The sequence below is a fragment of the Corvus moneduloides genome, chromosome 13 (assembly GCF_009650955.1).
Source record: "Corvus moneduloides isolate bCorMon1 chromosome 13, bCorMon1.pri, whole genome shotgun sequence".
Lineage (NCBI taxonomy): Eukaryota > Metazoa > Chordata > Aves > Passeriformes > Corvidae > Corvus > Corvus moneduloides.
Genome location: NC_045488.1, coordinates 3,838,306 through 3,861,219, shown reverse-complemented (window position 1 = coordinate 3,861,219; position 22,914 = coordinate 3,838,306). Strand labels below are relative to the sequence as shown.

General features: G+C 40.5%; 1 protein-coding gene across 6 annotated transcripts in view; it reads right to left on the bottom strand.

Annotated features, from left to right (window-relative positions):
* Positions 1 to 22,914, bottom strand: part of ADAMTSL3 (ADAMTS like 3) — a 179,650-nt gene that overhangs the window by 20,695 nt on the left and 136,041 nt on the right. For all 6 annotated transcript variants that reach the window (XM_032122889.1, XM_032122884.1, XM_032122887.1 and 3 more), the window contains 8 exons: positions 20,190 to 20,476; positions 13,368 to 13,497; positions 12,108 to 12,300; positions 11,404 to 11,583; positions 10,474 to 10,627; positions 5,184 to 6,264; positions 2,994 to 3,121; positions 2,509 to 2,637 (listed from right to left, as the gene is read on the bottom strand). In XM_032122889.1, the coding sequence (XP_031978780.1) occupies positions 2,509 to 2,637; positions 2,994 to 3,121; positions 5,184 to 6,264; positions 10,474 to 10,627; positions 11,404 to 11,583; positions 12,108 to 12,300; positions 13,368 to 13,497; positions 20,190 to 20,476 (2,282 nt within the window). The remainder of the gene's footprint in view (positions 1 to 2,508; positions 2,638 to 2,993; positions 3,122 to 5,183; positions 6,265 to 10,473; positions 10,628 to 11,403; positions 11,584 to 12,107; positions 12,301 to 13,367; positions 13,498 to 20,189; positions 20,477 to 22,914) is intronic.

Genomic DNA, 22,914 nt, shown 5'->3' with positions numbered 1-22,914 from the left:
TTATTTTAGCAATAATCACAAGACGGTTTTTTCTGCAAATACAATAAATGTTATCCAAGAGCAATTTGGAGCAATCAGTATTGATATTTATACCATGTGTGTTGATTGAAAAGCCCTTGGCTGTAAGAATGGAATATGAATCTATCCAGAATGTATGAATATCTTCTAACGTATGCTCGTGTGGGAGCTATAAAAGTGAGTTTATTATAATTAGTGGAAAAATATTCTTGTTATGAACTAAAAAGAGAAAAGAAAGAGATAGCATCAGTTTGAGCAGTTCAGCTAACTTTTCTTAGTCTGTTCTTTGATTCTCCTCTGTTTATTAGGATATACTGATCTTCAGCAGTCAAAGCCCTTTTTCAATCTCAATATGATTTCTGGAGTGTGAGAGAAAGGCTTTCAAAAGGATAAAAGAACCAAATCAGTAACAATGAAAAAGAAAAAAACTTGTACCCAAAAGGCCAATGCTACACAGAATATTAAACTTCACATCTTCAGTAGGTCAGCTTCTTTGCAGAAGAAACTACAGATTGAACCACTTTAAAAACATCTTTTAGTTTATTCATGCTACAGAAGAAAGACCCCTCAGAGGTCACTGCAACCAAGAAATTTAAAAGTAACTTAAGAATTCTGCTACTGACATGGCATTAACACCCTTCACACACATGGACACTTTATTCATTAGATGGTTCTTCTCGTGGAGAACTATTTTGTGGGCTAGCAGGAGTCCCAAAGACCAGATGTGAAACCAGTGAAAAATCTGCATGAATAGTGTCTGTAGAGAAGGATCCTGAATAAGCTCCTGGCAAAGACTTATCCACTGATGCTTCATGGGCACACAAACTCACAGGGCAAACACATCCTCTGCTGAGCAGTCAGGAGGAAGGGCAGCAAGGAAGAGGTGCTGCAGATCCAGCCAAGGTCTCCCTGACTTTACAAGAAGGGCTCTCTTATCATTACTTCTGCAGCCTGATCATTCACATCATGTTTTACCAGCGTTCACAATGAAGTTCTCATCCTCCTACACTGCAAATGGACACATTTCTGGGTCCCACCTACCAGACAAACGTATCAGCATAAGGTGCTATTAAATTCAATCTTCTGAAGTCAGTGTTTTATTACTTTCCATTAAGGAGAGGAGAACAGGAAAACTCTGCTTACATCATTGCAAAAGTTTTTCTGCTTCTAGACTTAGTGACATTTTAAGACAAGCAAGCTCTATTTTATTCACAAACAGTAATACTTACTTCCTAGGCAATGATGGGAAATAAAGCAATTAGATAAATCATTTTCTAAGTCAACACTGGTGTCTCAGCATAACTAAAGTTTGGCTCACCAATATATACAATTCTAAAGCATTTGGAAATCTACAGTCCCATGTGAAAATATTAATTTATATTTAAATTGCTAACTGCTTACCCATCCTAACAATATTAATATTAACAGTGTGACATGAACTCTCTGCTGAATTTGAGATGTAGGTCAGTTATACATGGAGTTGCCAAACTATAGCTGGAAAATATTACTTCATCAAAGAATTAGCCTTGGTACAACGCTGAATAGCAGAGCCACATGTCCTAATATATGTCAGCCTGGCGCCACTATTGTATGCAGAGCTATTTGCATATATATATATTTCTATCACTACCCTGGTTCAGTATCAACACCCTCTGATGTGCATTTCCCAGCACATAAATGTGAGCAGCAAACTGGCTGCTCTGAGGTTGCTCTTTGCACTCACTTGCAAGGTTCGTGGTTATTTGCACTTTCACACATCATCTTCACAAAAGGCTGAGCTCAGCTTATTAAATGCTTGACAGAATATCGCTGCTGTGACTGAAATCTTACACTTTAAGCTTCACAGATAGCAATGGTACGATTAAAAAGAAAATATCTACCTTTCCAACAAAGGGCTAGAAAATAAAATGAAGCAGTGAACTGCTTAATGCATGTTAATTCTGATTAACGTTATTCCTCCTCCACAGATGTTGAGCTAGAAAATATCTGTATTCTCTCATAGCTCGGCACTTCTCTTTGTTTCCTCACTGCAGCTGCAGACTGATGAATCTAAAAGGTGAGTTTACTTCACCACCAGGTTTAAAGTTCTATTAAGCTATGGCTGGAGATTTCATTTTCAGTTTTAACAATAGTCTAGACAGATGTGCATCTCCAACAGGGATAAGGAAAGTTCTTTGATGAGCAAGTCAGCTGGCCATGCTTGCTATTGCAGCAAGATAGCCTCGCACTCTGGTGGGCTTTCAGCTCTGTAGTGGAGCCCTAGACCACTTCTTGGAAAGAAAGCCCATTTAAAGGAAATTCTGAACGTATAGATGTATATGTAAATTGATGTGACAGGCAGAAAATAAATAGGACTGGTGTGGGTGACATGCCTAATAAAAAAAGACTAATGATCAATGACTTTCTGCCTTCACTGGTAATTTATTTCAAGATAAAAGGTAAATTTCTGATTGCAACATTACAAGCAACGTCAGTGCAGTTCTTACTTACCTTTCACTGGACATTCAATCATAATATTTGCTCCAATTCTTGCCACAATTGTACCTCCAACAACTGCCGAGAAACTGCTGGCTTCCAGATTTGTCACGTTTAACACAGAGGACAAGATGACAGGCATCTCTTTGAAATGAAAGGGATAGTAAGTTTTAAAAGCTTTATTTAACTTTTAAACGTAGGTCCTGCATTTAATTTCATCATGTTTGGAACAGAATTCAGTCTGCAAAGCAGCAGCCAGAAAAGACAGGTGGGATAGATACAGGCAGACTGAGTTCACACCTGTTGTGGTTTTAGAGCAACAAGACCATCTTACTGCTGCCTATTAAATCAGGCAGAGTTTCATGGGTTGCCAATAAACGAAACCATTTCCCACTGCAGTGGGCATGGGTGCTTATACACATATATTTATGCACACATATATGTGTATGTGTATATGTGTGTGTGTATAAAAGCCCAGTTCTGTGGAATGCCAGTTTTACCTGCACGCAGGAGCAGTGATGTTTCCATATCAAAACCAGAGTCATTAACAACCAGGCATCCATAGGTACCAAGTTCCTTTTGAGTAGGATTCCGAATCTGCACTTTTCCAGTGGAGTCCAGGATCACCCTGCACGATAACCAAGGAAATACAAGGGTTACTACCGTGGGACAAACCCAGCTGAATCCCCTTGCAAGAGTTACAGATCCAGCAGCAAAACTCCTTTTTAGGAGTTTGCAGCTCCAGAGCAGTACAGGCAGCCACAGCTCTGCCTCCTCTGTGGTGACAGAAGGGGAGCACTCAGGGATACACACAAGGAGGATTGTTCAGACCTCCTTCTCCTGCAGAGCTGTGTCCTACTTGCAGCCCTTTGAAGGACAGTGCATTTGCTACCACAAACCAGGATCCCCTGGGAACAGCAGTGTGAATAAATCAGAATACCACAATTAAAAGTATTAGGCTTGGCAAGAAATCGATCTCTCCAGAGCGAGCTTGGTTTTCAGCAGGATTGGGGAATTCACAAATCTATGGCCTGATCTGACTTTCAAATTACTATGGGGTTGGGGCCTTTTTTTTTTTTTTAATATCATCATTGAAGCTAAAATCTTCCACCAAAATCTCACAGGTGTCTTGAATACCTTGCCTGCCCTCTGAGGGGCAAGATATTAGAGACAGCATCACAGGCTGGGGAAGAGGCTGAAAGTAACTTTTCTCCCTTGTTACCTTTCTCAGCACTAAGTTAACGTGACTTGCCATTCACTCAGCACATCCCAAAAACCTGAAGCTGGTGTTTTCCCACACTGAGTACACTTACACAATAGATTAACAAAAAATTATATTAAAAATACTTGTGTCTCAACAAAAGAAGCCACCTCATGCATGGCTCAAGTGCATCCTACTTTACTACCCTGACAGATAAAGATCTATTGACCTCCTCACGCTCTTTTTCAGATGCAATGCTATTAATATCACTGGCTTTTGGGTCCACACACATCTATGTGGATTTGTTTAAAAGAAACCCTAATGGGAAAAAAATTAGGAACTAATTTTGTTAATATGTGCCTTAAGTGCAAGAATATCAGTCTGGGCTAAAATCAGGAAGCAAACATACTCGTGAATAAACAAAACACCATCATGTCCAAAGAAATCAAAGTATCACTTGCTACAAATTAATGGAAAATTATGCGCATTTCACAAAATAAACATAACTGCTGGGAGCTACATGGTTCCAAAAACATTTGCACTTTTTAAAATGGCTTAGTTTTGGTGTCTTTGCTTTAATTGATAGCCCTGCAGAAGTCTATTTCTCTTGGCAGTGCATTTAATCAGTTAAATATGTTGAGAAATATCCAAAAGCGCCTTTATCATTTCAGAACCAGTTTTTTCATTACTCAAGAGCTAGCTGTAATTCCAAGAGACTCACACACAAAGTTAATGTTAGTATTACCAGGTGAGCTTCTAATTTATCAGCACTGAAGTAGAAGTATTTGCTCAGTCTTGAGCAAATATCTGATTGTAACAAACTCTTGCTGCACTTGTTTTCAGCTCTCAAATGTGGTGGTAATACAGGTCCTTTGTTATTTTGAAGTTCACTGTCTTCAACAGAAATATTTTGAAGTGCTGAATAAAATCCATAAAAGCTCTTTTTTTTTTTTCTTTTTTCAGTTGAAGTTATGCAGCTCCATTTGTATCTAAACTGCGTGTTGAAGAATGGTGAGGGTACCAGTGATATTTTCCCTTCTTAAAATGAGTAAGAGCTAAGACTTCTTTTCATCTATACCATGGCAGACGTTTCTAATGTGTTCCCACTGTATTTAGTGTCTGAATGAATTCAAGAGCCTCTCTAATTTGAGGGTAAATCTGCTCTTTTTCTGACACAGCTGAAATGATTAAGGCAGATCAAAAAATACAGCCAGGACATCCAAAACACTTCACCTTACAAAAATAGCCAATCCTCCTATGTAGTATCCTGGAAATGGACAAACACTTGGACATTGGTAAAGCCAAACAATGTGACAGACACTTGAAAGAATAAAAATAAATTACTTAACTAAAAAGACAGAAGGCCCAGTGGCCATGCTTATCTTGTTTCTACAACAGTATGTTCTAATATTGCACAGCAGGGTGGATTTTTTCCATCGATAACGACATAATAAGTCATTCAAAAGTGAAAGAGAAGCTATTTACTTACTTCTCAGAGGCTTTTAATGTCTCGCCATCATTTGTCCAAGTATATTTCACTTCACTAATACCAGCTGTTTCACACAGTAGATTGACAGCATGAGTATTCTTGGTCAGAAAAACTGTATTTCCAATTCGTACAGTTACTGTTTTGTTGAAGGAAACTTGAGGAATTTCCTTTTGCCTCATAATAACTGGAACCTTCTGGTCAAACGTTAACTTATCAACCGTTTTTGTGCTGAAGCGTTCAGATTCGTTTGGCAACTTGCCTGTGAGTTTTGAGGCAGCTTTCTCATCCTGGGCCCCCTTCCATTTTTCAGTAGTTGGTAGTGGAGGCCTGGATAACTCAGCAATCAACTGGTAAATGACCTGGGATGCCAAGTCATCACTGACTTCTCCAGTTTCAATGAGCTGACTCATGTTCCTTATGAGCTCCTCGAACTGCACCGTGTCCATGCTGTAGGCACCTTGGAGAACTGCAGCCTCCAGGCGCTTGTTCCTGAACTCACGAGAGCTGAAGTCTTCTGCCGAATTGCTCCCAAAGCTTTCAAGATTTCTCAGGAATGGCTGATCATTTACCTGCCTGTCACCCAGGTAGAGCTCGTTCTTCTTGCTCCACATTTGCCACATTTTGCTCATTTTGTGCCATTTGGCCCCGAAGCTGTTGGCCTCGTTGTGGTCTGGGTTGCTGACCTCGCTGGGCTGTTTTCGGAGGGGCGGGGGTTCGATGAGCCTGTTGTCAGTCCCGATGAGTTTGAGCACAAAGGTTTCATGCACAGAGCCTGCGATGCACCGGTACACACCGATATCTGTAGCTTCGAGACAGTGGATTTTCAGCGAGCCTGACTTAGTGATGCCAAGCCTTTTGGAGTTTTGTAAGCGTTGCCCATCTTTCTCCCAACGGATGAGGGACTTCTGGAACCTTCGCACGGGGCACTTAATTACCACAGATGTTTTTGGGAGTAAGTAGGCTCGGCTTCCTACGGTAAAATTAATGCGCTTCTCTGGCCTCGTCTGAATATAGACTCGGTGAATGCTGACAATCTGAGGTCCATGGGCAGAAAACTTTGCTGGAAGCTTGGGCTTGATCTCTGCAAGAAAACAAAGTGCTGAAAAGCATCTAGTCATCGGCAGTCACGCTTACAAAATCTGCTTTGCACAGAGTGCTTGAAAGAGCTTTTCCTGACTTTGTTCGAGTCAGACTGCAACACACAGAGCTTTTATCTGAGTCACAAAAATGCAAAAATATGAACAACATGAAACCATAACATTCCCTTGCTTCAGCCAAGAATGCTATTGCTTCTTCCCCAAATCTCCTAACAATAAAAGGATACAGGCAACCTATACCTGTGTGAAGGACATAGATGGTGCATACATATATGAAAGTATATATACACGTATTACACATTACTCCATATATATGTTCCTATTATGGTTATATTTCCTACTGCTGCCTCAGAAAGGCTAGGCATGGATGGAAATGAAGAAACTGAATTAAAAAAATGTGAACACATTATCACTTTCCCCACATTTGAGCACTGTTGAGTGCAGAATGACCTAAATAAAACAAAATCTATCCAAAAAGTAAGGCTCCCCTTGACTCTTATTTAAAATGTTGGCTGGCTGTGCTGGTTGCCTGAGTCAAGCCAAACTGATAGCAACGCAGGAGGTGAAAGAAAGTCAGTGTAGACACAGTACATGCAACAGGCAAAGCCACCCTTGTAATCATAGGCTGAGGGTAATTTATTAGGGTTGAAAGATGAGTTGCTGACAGTGTTGCGCCAAGAAAGTAGGGAGGGAAGGGAGGAAAGAGAGAAATAAGGCATAATTTTGAGAGGCTGAATATAATGATCAAATGAATTGACAAAAGCAGGCAAAAACAGCATAAAGCCTCCTGCAGGCCAGGAATGAAGACACTGGGTATTGTGAAACTCCTCCTGCACCAAACTGCAGGCACCTGGATGCTGGAAGGTTTTGGGATGAACACCACCACAGGCAGGTGTTTCCCAGCAGAGCTGGGGAGGCACAGGGGGACTGCTGCCGTGTTTTGGATGCCCCTGTGCTGACTCACTGCTGGCAGGCACCGTGCCCGCTTTGATCAGCAGAGCTAATCTGGCTGAGAGCACCAGGCAGCGAGGAAAAAGCACTGCAGGAGCAAGGGCACGCACCCCCGAGCCCTCCCGTGCCAGGCCGAATTGGCCACACGGGAGGAGTCGGGACACAGTGATGTTGGTGCTAGAAATCAGCCCAGTTGAGTTTGGTGTGTTTTGGTACGTGACAGAGAGAAAACTCAGAGCCTGCAGGACGAGCTGATGAGCCAGGAAATGGACACACAGATCACAACACTTCTCAGCTTGTCTGAGTCTGGAATCAGTACTGCTATTCCACTTGGGAGGTACTTAAATAAAAAGACAACTACGCTGATGGCACACAAATGATACCCGGAAAGCTGCATGTACGTGTGCTCCAAATATGCTGTGAAGAAATAGGTGAAAAGCTAAATGCTTCAAGCATTCAGTAAGTGTGTACACTATAGGAACTACACCCTGGAGTGCGTTCTTATGCTTATAAAACAAAATGGTTATTTTCAATGTTTTGGGTAATGAGTTCAGACCTGTGGGGATATCATGGTTTCATAATTACAGAGCTTTTAAATCGGGATTCGTTATCCAGATACAAGGTTCCCTCAACCATTTCACATGGTACAACAATTAAATTGTTTTAGGCACTCAGTTTACTAAAATTATTAAAGCAGCGTCCTGTTTTTAATAAGTTATTGGGCCCCAAATATTTCTTTTCAGGGAAGCGTTCCAGTACTAAATCTTCCATTTCCAAAATCCAACTTACAGACACAGTAAGTGTAACTTTAAACACACAAATTAAAATACTTCAGGCTGTGGTCTGTTTACACTAGTTATTCCAACTTAGAATTAAAGCCAGTGCATACTTATAAATATGTTAACAAGTCTCATCCATTTCATTTCTTTAAAAAAGACAGACCACTAACTCTCATCAGCAGTTCAACACTAAAGGGTGTGTGTAATTTTACTGGTGACAGGTGAGCAAGGCTGAGAGTGAAACAAAGTTCAGAGCTGTGGATGGCAGGCTGTATAAATATATAAGGTCATATGAAAGAATGAGGCCACATAAGTATGCATTCTCTAGATCCTCAGTGTCTTTCAGTCTTGCAGCTGCTGAGGTAATGGACTGTTTGGGAGAGTAAAGGTAAATCTTAAGGAATATATGCTGGAGCCATTGGACCTCATTATCACCTGATACAAATCCATCTGCATCTGTGGCCTGTAATGGTCCTGAACAGCTTCAGCTGGGTTTCAGATCCTGGTGACCTCAGGGCTAGACTGGTGTTATTTCCTATTTCTCAGAGCCCAGAGTCAGGAATGTTTCTACTTATTAAGCACTGCTAAGTCAGAAAACAGCTACGATTGCCAGTCTCAGGGTAGAAGATTAAGCCTAAAATGACTCAGCACTGTCATGAGACAGTAAAAAAGGCACTCATGTGAGCCACAGAAGCATCACCTTGAGAAGGAGCATTTAGAAACTGCTCTCCAAAGCAAGAACCCCCAACAGCAGTCACACCTCACACCACGCTGCTCCTCATCCATCCTCATCACCCCTCATCCTGCAGCCATGCTCTGTTCCTGCCTTCTGCTCACTCCCTCTCCAAGGCAGCCTGAACCCACGGCTGCAGGAGGAGATGCCTCCTCCGTGTTCCTGGGAATCCAAAGCCTGATGCTGTCCCAGCCCTGGCTCCTTCCGCAAGACCCAAACAGGAACTACAGGCATGGACCAGCCTCACACCTTCCCCTGCCCATTCCCAGATCCCCAGGCAGATCTGAGCTGCTGAGGCCTCCTTGCTCCAAAGGGTCATGGAAATGGAGGGAGAGGACAGCGATTCTCTCCATGGCTTTGATGTGCACCCATTCTGGCTGATGGTGTTCCCTCTGCAGCCCTGTGTGCTGCTCTCCAGGCACTCTGCTGGAAGCTGACATGGTAACATTAACATCAGTCTGTGCTAAGCAGTTTGCAAACCAGCTCCACTGCCGTTCAACTATCCACAATTAATTAAATTCAGATAGATATGCAGCTCAAAATATTTTATTAAACCTTATGCCAAGGACATTCCTGGAAGTCCACAGGGCTTTATTTAAGTGGAGTTTTGAACCTCAGAATTTTGGCATGTTAATCTGAAATGCAGGCCAGGAAAAGAAGTTTCATATTATGTATGAATCAGTAATTATTCTATTTCTTATTTTGTTTTGTGAATAATCTTTAAAGCAAAGCTTCAAAATGTATAAAGTAGCCATTTCTTCACAACACTACAAGCTGGGTCAAAGCATGTCTATCCCTGACCTGTGATCAGAACCAGGCCATTGAAAAAGGCTTTTTGTTTTACCCCAGCTCAAAACTAAAAACTCTTTTTTTTTTTTCCTTTCTTCTCAGCACCCTGCTCCCCAAACCTGCAAACCAATATATAATTGTATATATACTCCTTTATAAAGGAAGAGGAGCACAGGTTCAGACATTCAGCTGCAATTTAGAGCTGCCTATTCTAAACTAGCGTATGAAATTGAACATGCTCAGTATCAGAGAGGTTTTTCCATCGGTGTTAAACACACAGTTAGTGCAACTACCATCAGTAGCATAACCCAATTGTGCCCAAATTGTACAATTTCTACAGAAAATCTTTCTGAAAAGGTTCTTGTATAGACAGTAGTAGAATATCAGATTTTTTGAAGAGTGTCTGTACTGTCACCATTCCCTGTACAGCTAATGAGGCCAGGGTTCTTATTTATACAAGGAAAGATAGAAATTATACCTAAAATTATTATTGGCATAGAGTTTCAGGTTTTGAATTCCACCATGTTAAGCAAAATATCCACTGTAATACAAATGTACAACAAAAAGACAAGGCAGCAGAACTGGATTCTTATCTTTTCTAATGTCCTTTGTAACTTATGGTAAATTTATGAATTTTTCTTTTTTTTTTTTTTCCAGTTGGAATAGTGTAAACAATAAAGGAAATATCAGATTAAATTGTGCATAAGAATGAGGGTGAGAGGTATGTACCATAATATATTCAAAAACCACTTCTTTAGAACATAATCTTTGTTTCTGAGTGGCAGAAATAAAAATGATCCTGTTATTATAGGTGTAGTTACTGTGACACTCAGTTTGTGCCAAGTTTTCTTGTGATAGCATAGGGAGATGAGTGAATTAATGTGTACACAGATTTGTAAATAGATCATTCCAAATCAGCAAGGAACCAGATAAATACTTACTGTTGCAGGCACTCATCTGACAAGACCTTACAAGCAGTGAAGGAGACAGAGCACTACACATTGATCCATTTAATGTGACATATTGGCCCTTAGCTGTTAGGTTCTGGCAGGCAAGTTTCCTTCTCTGGACTCCAACACCACAGCTTACTGAGCACTGTGAAAGGAAGGATGCAGTCAAGCTAAACTTGGTGCTTCATACCACGTATACTAATTTTAAACTGGTTTTGTGGTGGCTTTTCTTTAATTTTTTAAATTTTTTTTTAGTTCTGAGAGAGTACACACATTATACTTCATAGGAATCCTTGTGTTGTCTAGTTATTAAACTCTAATATTAGTTATTAAACTCTCTCCACTTTTTCAGGCAATAAGAATATAAGACAGAAAGCTTTTCCAGCAAGCAAGACAGGAATTAAAATAACATAACAGTGTTTATGTCCAGCCATGGGCACAACAGAGCAATGAGATCTGGTATCTGAGAGAAACAATTCAGCAGGTTCTAAAGAGTCTGCCAAGTCTCTCAACCCTCTCCCTTAGGCTGTATTGCGTGAACCTATAATTGCAGCTTCTAAATTGAATTTTCTAAATCATTTAGAATGGGGAGTGGCAGCAAGCTTGCATTAAATGGGAAACGAGGAGGATGTATTGCAGAATAATGCAAAGATGTGATTTTTGGAATCTGTACCATGTCTGGTAGAAAGCATGCAGGTCATTACACCCTGTCCTTCAGCGACTGAAACACTGCCCAGGAGGGGGGCTCTGATCAGTCTGGCTGCAGGCAGGGATGCACAGTTTAGTTCAGTACAGGCCTTGTGAAAGCTCCAGCTGCCCTGGCAATTTACTGCTCCAAACTGCTCATTCACGCAGGCAGAAATCTCTTCAACTTTTGTTGGAATGGAGGGTTTTGGTTCACCATTATTGAGGTTTGCTCACCTTGGACCATTCTCCAAAGACCACCTGAGGAGGACAGTCAACTTTTGCACATGCTTTGCTAGTTGGCAATTTGGGCTCCTGGCAGGTGTCATCAGAGTGTTTCAGGAAACTTCCATCTGTCAGCAGCTGCTTGCAGGACACTTTGCGGGTCTGAATCCCTCCTCCACAAGTACGTGAGCACTACGGAGGAGAAGAATTAAACACAGCATTTATACCTGCATGGACATCTGTGCTCCTGAAAAACGACATCTACTTTGAATAAAAAGTCAAGCAGCACAGAAAATTCCTCTGTTAAAATATTTACTATATTGGAGATGAGGAGAACTGGAGTTTAAAAGTCAAACATACCACCTGAATGCAAGCAAGTAGTAGAAATCTTGGAGAAAAACATGCATCTTATGCATAAATCTACGTCCCTCAGCAGTTAATTAAAAAAAAAAAGGTTATTGTGTTTAGAGAGCTTAGGGAGAGAGATGATGTATGGAATAAGTGGTATCCAGCTTCTGAAATCCTAACAAGGACTTCCACCTCATCCTGTGACTACCCACTGGCACAGGAGTGTAAAGCAGTGCTTTTGGGTTAGTTTGTTCCAATGGTGTAAGTTGAAACACTTACAGAAGGTTGGGAGCTGCCTTCCGTGCTGCACAGTTTCAAGTCCCTGGCCAGAGGAACACATTTAAGCTCTTTCTGTGACCCAGCCATACCTGTTGCCATTCCTCAGCGTGCCAAGCAGGGGGACAATCAATCTGGTTACAGGCTTGTAAAGAGTGAGGCTTTGGGTCTTTGCACTCCTGGGCAGCAGGAGCAGATCCCCCGGGCTGCTGGCAGGACACGTCCCTTGTCTGGATCCCGACCCCGCAGGTCGCCGAGCAGCGGCTCCAGGGGCCGCTCTGCCACCTGTCCCAAAAAACACAGCCAAAAGCTCACCTTTAGCAACACACCTCCTACTGGGGAAGGAACAGTCTTACCCAAACAGCCTAGCAAAAAGCGCAGCTGCAGGCATAGTTATTGATCGATGACTAAAACATCCCTTTGGTTCAGCTGGAGCGCAAAATTGTAAATTGGATTTATGAACTTGCAGGTAACAAGCAAATGCAGGATTTATTAACAGTAAAGTAATAAACAGTCATTTTTAGACAAAGTTAGCTCCAGTGTTTACCTTCAGAGTGCTCCTCTTAGAAAACAGCCTGTTGGCAACCTGATGTTTACGTTTATAAATGTAAATATGTAAATAGACCTGTATTTACAAAACTTCCTTTAAATGTGTACACGTTTTCTACAAAACATCCTGTTCCTGTTAAGTTCTTCCCTGCATTCAGCAAGAGCAGGTTTCTGCAAACACGATGAAACAATTTGCAAAGGATCTGGGATGTCAGAGATCAAAAATGGGTAAATAAGGCAGTACACATCAAAATTTCACATATGGCCCTTTCAAGTGATCAAACGACCTAGAGGTTTGCTTGGATTTGGACTGGGTCTGTTCTTTCCCCAGAATCTCCAAATAAACATAAGAAATATGTGGAGCTACTAAAGAAGCATTAAATTAAGGTACCTTTAAATCATAATTTCTTTTTTTTTTTTTTCATTCAGTAAAGACAAAAAGTAAATATTCTCAGCTCTTTTTTTTTTTGGTGCAATTTCCTCAAAATTCTCCTTCTACCACTAGGAGAGTTAGGGCTCTTTTTCCAGCTCTGGCAGATATTCAACACGGAAGAGATTTATTTCAGAAAACGTCCCCTATTTCATCAGTGAGATACGAAAAGCGGAAAAGGAGTGAACAAGACCAAAAAAACACCCCAACCCCAAAACCTTGTTGAAAGCAGAAGTAGTGAAATTTCATCCCAAAGCATGACCACAGTCCTGCAATCGGAACCCTTTCTGAGAAAGCCAATGTTTAAATAAACATCAATAAAGTCCCATTAACCCTTCCTTTGCCACCAGATGATTTCATTATCACGGGGTACCTCGGAGGGCAGAGCTTTGTGTTGCAGGTCCGAGTCATTGGGGGTGGCCTCTTGGAATTGTCACACAGGGTTTCATTGGCACCTTGCTTTGTCTCTACGTGCAGACACATGGCAATGGCTTCCTGTGTGCCTGCATCCAAAAGGAAAATACTCGTGAAACAGTGAATGGAGTAGATTTCTGCAAAGCTTACTCTTGAATAACACTCACTAAAAGGCTCTGACACTGAGATAGCAGGCTTAGAAGTAACATCTCAAGCAGAAAGGAACGCAGAGGCAGTTTACACACTTAATGCTCAAAAGATACTTGTGAATTATATCTTAACTTTACTTCTGTGAGGTTTAAAAGGCTTGATTTTACATTCTACCTCTCTGAAAACCAATAAAAAAACCAGGTTTTTCTGTCAAGCCACTACCAGAGGCTGCATCTGCTGGTTCTGTAATGGTCCTAAGCCAGCTACTGCCTCCATTGCCAAAACTGAGGTAAAAGTGATTCCTTCTCACTTACCTTGCCTTTAATAAAGAGCTAAAGATCTGAAAAAATTGCTATAAAAATGCAGAAAACTTGCAAAGCTATAGGCAGGAGAAACGTTCTATGTTTAGTCAGCCATTCTCAGGGGCCAAGAGATGCAATGGTTTTGCTGAAGGCAGCAAATCTGACCCAGCCTAAAGCTTTCCTCACTCGTTACCGTTCCTGGCACCTTCTGATCTGCAGCTCTTGCTACCTGGATCTTATTACTGAAGCATGGAAGATTACTAATACTCAAATTTCTATGAGTCAAAATGAAACGTAACATAAGTTTCCTTTAGAAGAAGGCAGCTTAGTGAATACACATTCGGTGAATTACTTCTATTTTAAACCTTTGCAATTATCCAATTTTATATATCATATTTTTCAGTATGAAAGCCTTACCCAATTTCAAAGCTCACTCACATGCACATTAAATACAAGAAGGCTGTGATGTGCCTGGGGGATTCTGTGCAGCTGGGATGTTCTATACAAGCAATGCTAATGACAATCCTGTAGAACAAAAGAGCTGAAATCATAAAATACCTATATTGTTTCCAGGTAAAAATGTCTCTTAAAGAGTTACAGTTTCATAGAATTTAAATCCATTTCCTTCTTATCTTTCACTTAACTTCAGTGATTTTGAAAGGACACTGCTGACCATCAGCCATTCTGATTCCAGTAGGCTGGAATACCCAACCCTGAAAGTTCCACCCCCAGGCCAATATTTCTCTCCTGTATACAAGCACTGTCATGTTTCTCATAAACCAAAGATGTTCCCTCCATCTATAAATGATTTTGACTCAGTCCAGTGTATCAGCCAGTCCAGCTACTTCAGACACATCAGCAGGGGTAAACCAGCAGTGATTTTCAGAATAACACAGATTTCGATTTCTTTCAGGCTCTCCGGTACACCTCGAGATCCCCTCTGGGACTCATTTGCAGTTCAGAAAGACCTTGTTATATAAATGTTTTGACTACATCTACAAAGTGATGAATTTTTATAGAACAAAAGACCTGACCTTAAATATGATTGACAACTTATTCAGTTCTCTTTTATCAAAGTATTGATAATTACATTAACGTAGAACACACGCATTGTGGGAAAACTGTTTTACTAGTCAGGCTGAGAATAAATATTTAACAACAAATACCATGACTGTAATGCAGACATAAAAGTGCCTGAAGATGACAAAGCAATAAATATCTTTTTTGTTACAGAAGTAGGGGAATCAAAAGTTTTCTTTCCAGTCAGTCCTCAAGTGTTCATTTAACAGGAGCAGCTTACCTTTCCCCTTGCATAGGAAATGCACATTTGGCTGTCTACAGGAGACAAGGAAGTATTTAGAGTTGGGTTCTGACAGAAACAGATTTGCCTTACCAGACGAGTAACCAAGTCCATGTCAAGTACCCATATAATCTATATTTTAGGTCAAAATCTACCCCATGCTACTAAGCTTTAGCTTTGCTGACCTCACCTCTGTTTCTGTGAGAAAACCACGCTCCAAGGTGATGCTGCTGCTCTGGAACAGGTTGCAATAGATGGAATCATCTTAATATCTCACACAAAGGAAGGGATTTAAATTGAATTCCCTTCAGACCATCTAAATTGGCAATAACACCATGGGAAATTTTTATCTTGGTGTTATATAGGCTCAACTGGGCAGCCAAATGAACAAAAGGCATGTCATAGCAGGTGATGGGGTCTGACTACAAATTGCCACCTGGAGTTCATTAAGCCATTCCTTGCAGCAGGACCTGTGTAGCTTTAATCACGTTACCAGAAGAAAATGTTGATATGTGGTGCATTTTTCATTTGACTGAAGTACAGAGCACAAACTGCATTATCAATTCTTCCCCACTGGGGCCTCAGTGAAAGAAAACTTGCACCCTGTTTTGATGCTGTAAGCACAAAATAGATACTAAAGAGTTGTTAAAAATCTACCACAAAGTCCCTTCCTGTTCCTTCATTCTCAGTTCGAGAATGCTATTCAATAAATAACTGCACTTAATTGATGTTATATTTGCTTGAACTTATCTGTCAAAATGTCTTCACAATTAATCAGATTTATCACTCCAAACTATAATTTTCCATTAGCTGGGAACTTCAATCACTGATAAACTTATTCTATGTCGATTGGAGAATGGAAAAATCTATTATTCAAACAAGCAAAGTTTTATATGTATGACTTTCTTGGCTTAGAATATAAACATAGTAGATAATTTAACTAAAACATTATGTATGCAGCAGGGAGCATTAAGTATTTTTACAGTAATCTGATGCACTGTTGTAGTAATTACCCTACTATTCAGTGAAATAGAATATTTTCTACTTGAATCCAGTGTTCAAACCACATATATTTACATTCTTTTACAATCTTTTCTGTGCGATGAAATATACAGTGCTTGAAGCTGTGTTAAAAGATCAAAATGCTTGAATTTAGCCCAGAATTTTTGTTCCTGCATTTTTAAAGTACAAAGAAAATGGGGGTGGAAAGCTGCTGTGCAAACATTAAGAAGGTGGATCTATTCTCTAAAGCTGGAAGAGGAAGGACAATCATTTATCTACCTCAGATAGTCTCAGTTTGGTGGCTTCTTAAAAATATGTACTACAAGCTGAAAATAACTCAGAAGAAATGCCAATTTCTACACATCCTTGAGTATCTCTGTGCATCTATTTTATACCTCTGTAAGAGAGTAAACAACATCTGCAGCTAATGAAACAGATGATACGAGTGACTGGTTATCCAGGTGACTCCAACACCAGTTGAGAATGAATTCTCTCAGCTTTATATGTGAGTCTCTGAATGGTCATTGTTTTTCTCAGAGCCCTTAAGTTTGGCTAGAATCCATTAATATTCTAAGAATCTCAGGTTTCTCATAAATAAAATGGTAAACTTTTAGCCCTTATGGCCCAGACAAAAGCCTGAAAACACAACTTGACTGTACCCTGAAGTTACCAAAGCCACAGAGGCTATAGAGGAAATAACAGGAAGTGCATATGTTATTTATTACTTAATCTCATTATTTTCAGGCCAATGTAATGACTTTAGGTGGCCCAAATAATCATTTTTGAAGCATATGGAGTATAAATAATAATAATAATGTTTAACCACCAAAATCTGCCTCTTGCAACTAAAGGTATAATTAACCAAGAAAATGTTCAGTGATTTTTTTAAATGGAAAACATCCCTTTAAAATATTGTTGAATAGTTAAATGATTGACAACACTAAAGAAATGCTACAGATTACAACAAAAACATTTCTCTCCAGGCACACTCTTTATTCTCGTAATCACTATTAATTCCCTACTGATGATGATATGAAAATTAAACTTACACCTGGGACTCTCACATCACAGCCAAAGTTCTTCAGATTTAAAAGAAAGCAAAAACAAAAACAAAGAAACCCAAAAAAACATTCTGGGAAAATGAAGGCAAATTTTGAGATCCCCAAGCATACAGCTGGCTTATTTTGAGTTTGGGATTTCTTCAGGCACTGAAGAAAAAACAGATCTCTAGATTTCAGAATGGTTACAGAGCTTCCTATGGGTATTAAAGGTGATGTCTGCCTATGACTAACAGGCCTCGACAACTTTTAGTTACACTCATGGAAAGACTGATGAAGGAAGCATTAATTCTGCTAAGAGGCATAAAACAACACGGCTGCTCTCAAAACCTCAACCTGTTTGGCTCTTCACGTGCTGTGTGAGAAGCCACAGAGGTTTGGTGCAGAAAGCACACACATGACCCAAGACTGGTGTGACTTTTGCTCTAGAACAGGAAAGATGGTGTTTGATAAAGCCTGGCAAATCACTCTCTGTAAGTCTAATACCCAAAAACCCCCAGTGTTTCCATCTGCATTTTTTCATCTGCTTTGCAGAGGGACCAGAGGAGACTGAATTACAAGTCTAGTCTGTATGAGGATTAAAAAAAAGGTGCAAGTGACAAGCTCTGAAAGAGATTCAGACCTTGCTCAAATAGTGGCTATAAAGCTTCCAGCCTACTTAGACCCTGCAGACTTTCCCCTCATTCAGAAAGAGTTAAGCACTAAGAAATGGGGGTAGGGAGTACTAAGGATACAGAAATCCACAGGAATTTGTTTTAATAACCACTGCTAGATGCACACATACTAGACAAAAAGTACCTAATATAATTTACATTACACTGGGTTATTCCAAACTCAGACAACATTTATTTCTTGTAACGAAAGAGTTCATCTAATTGAAATGAGATTTGAACATAAAATTTAGCAGAAATGGATCAGCTCCTTTGAACTACACAATGGAAAAATAGTAGACAGTGAGATCATTAGTTAGTACATTGCAGTGAGTTGGAAACAGAAGAGATGTCTGGTTCCCCTAAAAGTATTTATCGGCAGGTAATTTTTGGTCTGTTTGAAAGCCTTTGCCAAGGCAGCCAGAAGACCAGAGCTGATAGAAAGGAAAAATCACCTAACTAGCATAGCAACATGGGGGCTTCTGAAGCTGCTCATTGATAAAATACCCCGACAACTTCCCACATTTCCCAGGAGCATCGCATAAGGAAAATGTCTAGACACAGTACCAGCGATACCACAGAAGCCTTAAAAACACAAACAGATATTGTCTTTCAAACTTCTTCAAGTGAGTAATTTCTGCTGGATAGCAAACAAATTGTTAGATTACTATGAACACCTCTAGGACAAATCTGGGTCAGGGAACTTCAGAAATTCATGAATGGGTCAGAAGTCAACAATAGAATTCATACTTGGCTCCCTCAGGAACAACATTAAGCTGAACATGAGATTTGTTCATCAGTCATTTTGAAGACCCTTCCAATGAAAGTGCTGTGCTCAGTACAGGCTCCTCAAATTACCATCAGCCTGCACACCAAGGGCAAGTTTTTATGGGGATGCTTCTTCATGGACAAACTCAGCCTTGAAGATGCAGAATGCAAACATGCACATGAGCAATAGCAGGCAAAGACTAGAGATTATTTCAGCCTACATATCTGATGATGTCCTCAAAATTAAAAAATCTTGGCGTTTTTGAACACCTCTGGCAAAGAAATTGGCTAAAAAGCAGTCAAGTGGATTTAGGGTAGCAAGAAAATGGTTGTAGGTTACAAGTATCAGTTGAGATACCAGAACTACAAATTTAGAATTAATGAAAGGTTTGTTTCTGCTTTACAGTACAATTTCCTTATTTCTAAAAACATTTCCCTTATAAAAATGATGAAACAGAGACACTCAGCCACAACAGCTGTCACTACCATCTCATGTTTATACAAGCACACTTGGACTACAGTCAGTCTCTCCTCCCTTGCCAGCCGTAATGTCCACTGCAGGTAGCACAGGGAATGGGATGTTCCAGCTTTTGTGATCACAGGTTATTCCTGTGGATCAACCCCCTCAGTGAACAGCAGGGTTAAATGATAAAGGAAGCACTATCAGTCACTTACCCTCCTGCTGCTCCCATTCTGGGGCATCCCTCCCAGCCTCTGTCTTCCAGGTTTGAGCTGGTGAATAGCACAAAGGAGGCTGCTGTCTGTGAGCTCTATCTCGCTCCCTGCTTCCAATTGTTTCTGTTTTCCCTTTTTCTACATTTTTTATTTCTTCTATGGGTACAACTGTCTTCGCTTCCCACTGATGTCAGCAGTCCTGTCATATATAGGTGCGTTCACAATTCCACTGCCTCCACTTAACACTTCATAACTCACTTGTGCTCAGTCCCAACGTACAGTAAGTAGTAGCAACACCAGCAGCCCTGTCTGGTAACATGTACTTACGACGACAGGGAGATTCGATTACATCCAGGAAGGAATGTGCCTAACTACTTGCAGACAGATGTATGGCACAGAGCTCCTATGGAGTGATCCAGTGCACCAAAACCAGCTCCCGTTTGATCTTCACGCCCGTCAGGCTGGAAGCAAGCCTCCCTAATTACAACTTTGTGTTCCTACTGTTCTGCAGAAAACGGCAGCATTTTGGAAGAAAAGGAATAAACATGGGCATTTTTAGTCTGAAACCTAGGAAAAGGTAGATCATCTGAACATTCCCACCACTGAGGCATCAAATGTGCTGGTACCACAGCTGGCCTGGCAGCTGACACTCCTGCAGCAGCAAGACTAAAGCAAGTTGCTGTTATCAACTTCCTGCACCTTATTTAACCCAGTAAGTGTTTGATAAAGATAACAAAGTAGTTTGAAATACTCTATTGATAACCAAAAATACGTTAAAGCTTGTGCCTGCAGGTTTCCCTACAGATCAACAGGAGATGCAACAATACCAAACAATGCCAAATTCTTACAACTCAGGATATATCAAGAAAAATGTACCTCCAAAACATGTGGCTGAACACGGAGTAAACCCGATGTATTCCCAGTCGTAAATCACACTGCCACCTCCAGCAAGAGGAAATTCTGGTGTGTAGGGGACAGGATCACTGTCACAGGACACCTGGTGACAGACTCGTTCTGTTGGTGGCTTCACATCTTCACATTCCTCCTCAGGCAGCTCAACGTCGGTCTGAGTGAACGCGAGAAGAATGCGGCACTTCACATCTCGCACCTGGATGCCACTGCCACACGTGGCACTGCACGGAGACCAGGGCTCAGGGATAAACCTGCAAATCATCACAGCACCATCATTTACTCCATGGAATTGTGTCTGTGTGTGCACAGTTAAAACACAGCCAACACATAAACTTGTGTTTATGCACAGAGCAGACAATAAGTAGCACTTACTGATGCTTAAACAGAATGCATAATCAACTGTCTTAAGTCTTTCACTTGATTCTCATCCCAGACCATTTACCAAAATTCACACAAGATGATGCAGGAAAAGAGGAGAAAGAACCATGAGGAACAGGGAAAGCTGTACCGTTTTCTGAGGAAAAAGGAAAACACCTAAATCTTTTCTCAGTCTCCTTCAACAGGGGAAAAAAGGAGAAACTCCAGGAAGATCTACCTATACAATATAAAATAGCTCCCCAGGTACACAGACGTGGGCCTGTGCCAAAAATATATTTGCAATCTGCTTAAATCTGAGAGGCCCTTATCTTACGTCATAGTAATAATCAGCAACCAGAGAGAAGAGCAGCACTTTTCCAGTGGAGCCGTATCCAGTGCACAGCACCGCAGGCTGCTCTTCAGATTCAATCTTGCAAGCAGCCTCTCATCTTCAATAAAGAGATCTAACCAGACTGCAGTCCATCATTTTTATTAGAAAGCACTTATGCTCCCCATGAACTACGGTTAAATCTTGTTTTACAGGTCATGAATTTGTTATAATATTCTCTCACTTTGAGGGTCACATTAATATCTGATAGTAATTTTCAAAATGGCACTAGAGCCAAGGGGTTGAATTTCATTTATAAAGTCATCCTGGGTGGCTCTGGGGTGTACTTTTTAAGAAATGGAATACAGAATTTCCTAGAACTTTTTTTTTTCCCCATGAAAAGGCTGCAGTTGCTCTTTATTATGTGTCCAAATGCAGCTGATGATCAAAACACCAGCAGGAGATACAGGAAGATAATTTGACCAATGTTAAAAATGTATTTGGAAAGAAAGATCCAAATTAGGATTCAAAGATTTGGCCCTTATCTTGGATAAAGGATTATCTTTCCCTTAGTGCAGGAAAGCTGCCCTTACAAACATAAGAACAGTTGTGTAAGACAAAAATCAGTATTTACACTCTGCATACACAGTAAGCACAGAAAAATGTCAACAGTGTGGTTTGATTCTGTGCACAGTTTATCATCTTGCCAATAATTTCTTGCCAGTATACACAGAGGAAGAATCAAACAGAAGAAAGGAGAACAGATGGCTGGATAACCAGTAAGGATACTCTAAGTCAGTCCTTGGGATAGTCACCCAGGCTGTGATTGGGACAGACCCCAAAAAAGGCTTTTTCCTGTGGAAAAGATAATTCCCATTTCCAACAGAGGTTAAAAGGTTAACTGGTTATTCTTTAAGGAGATGTTAATGAAATACCTTTACAGCTCTACTACAAAGACAAATACATCTAAGCCCATCAAAGTTTCCTTGAACTGTCTCAGAATTTTTGTTAGAGCTCACTGGTCCTCAACAGACTTCAGGAAAGGGCAAGGTTATCCCCAGCTCCTCTTGACTCTGAGAACTGCCAGTGCTCATCCCTTCACAAGTCTGACCACCTTCCATTGGAAGGATACCATCAAAATAGTGCATGGTTGTGTCCTACAGTGATCAAACCTGAGCAAATGCCAGGTTAGGTACAACCTAAGAGCCCACTGAGTCTGATGGCACAGCTGGTGGGGGTCAACATCCAGATGCTTTTGATAACCAATTCTAATGAATATTCTGTGGAAAAGCTGCAAAGGAAGGCTTTCTATTACCCCAGCAGATAGAATCAGCTTAACCCTGGAACATCAGATCTCACAGTCCTTTCCAAGACAACCATGCAAACCACCTAGGGGGGTAAAATCACCCTCATCCAATGAAATGCTTAAGCATGAGCCTAACTTAGGCATATTAGCTGTGCTTTGAAGTCAATAGGATGATAATGTGTTCAGAGGGAAACTTGTGCTTAAGTGCTTTATTGGATGAAGGCCAGTGTGCAGAGGCTTAACAGAATGATTACTTTCTTCTTCTTCTGTGTAAAACAAAATATTGACTCCATTTATACTTATGTACATTACTGGAAAAATAAAATTGATGGACATTATAGCTGAAAATGGTTGGTTGGTCTTCCAGCCATACCTAAGTTTACAGTCTGAAAGTAATAACTTCTTTTGGTAAAAGCATGACAGCAGCATACCAGAGATTAGTGTTAGTTTTGTGTATTGTTAGTTGAGTGCATTTAAACATTCCAAAAATAATGTATTTCAAAAACATTCTTTTGAAATCCTGTATAAGTTAAAGGAAATTTTGAACCACAGCAATCATTTCACTCAGCAACCAACTGATTTATAAAGAAACTCAGAAAATGCTAAGCATTTTTTTCCTTGACTTATAGCAAGCCTGTATTGTAACTGAGGTTTTCCTCTTGAACATTAGTGTCTGGTATTTTTTCAGTGAAGTGCGA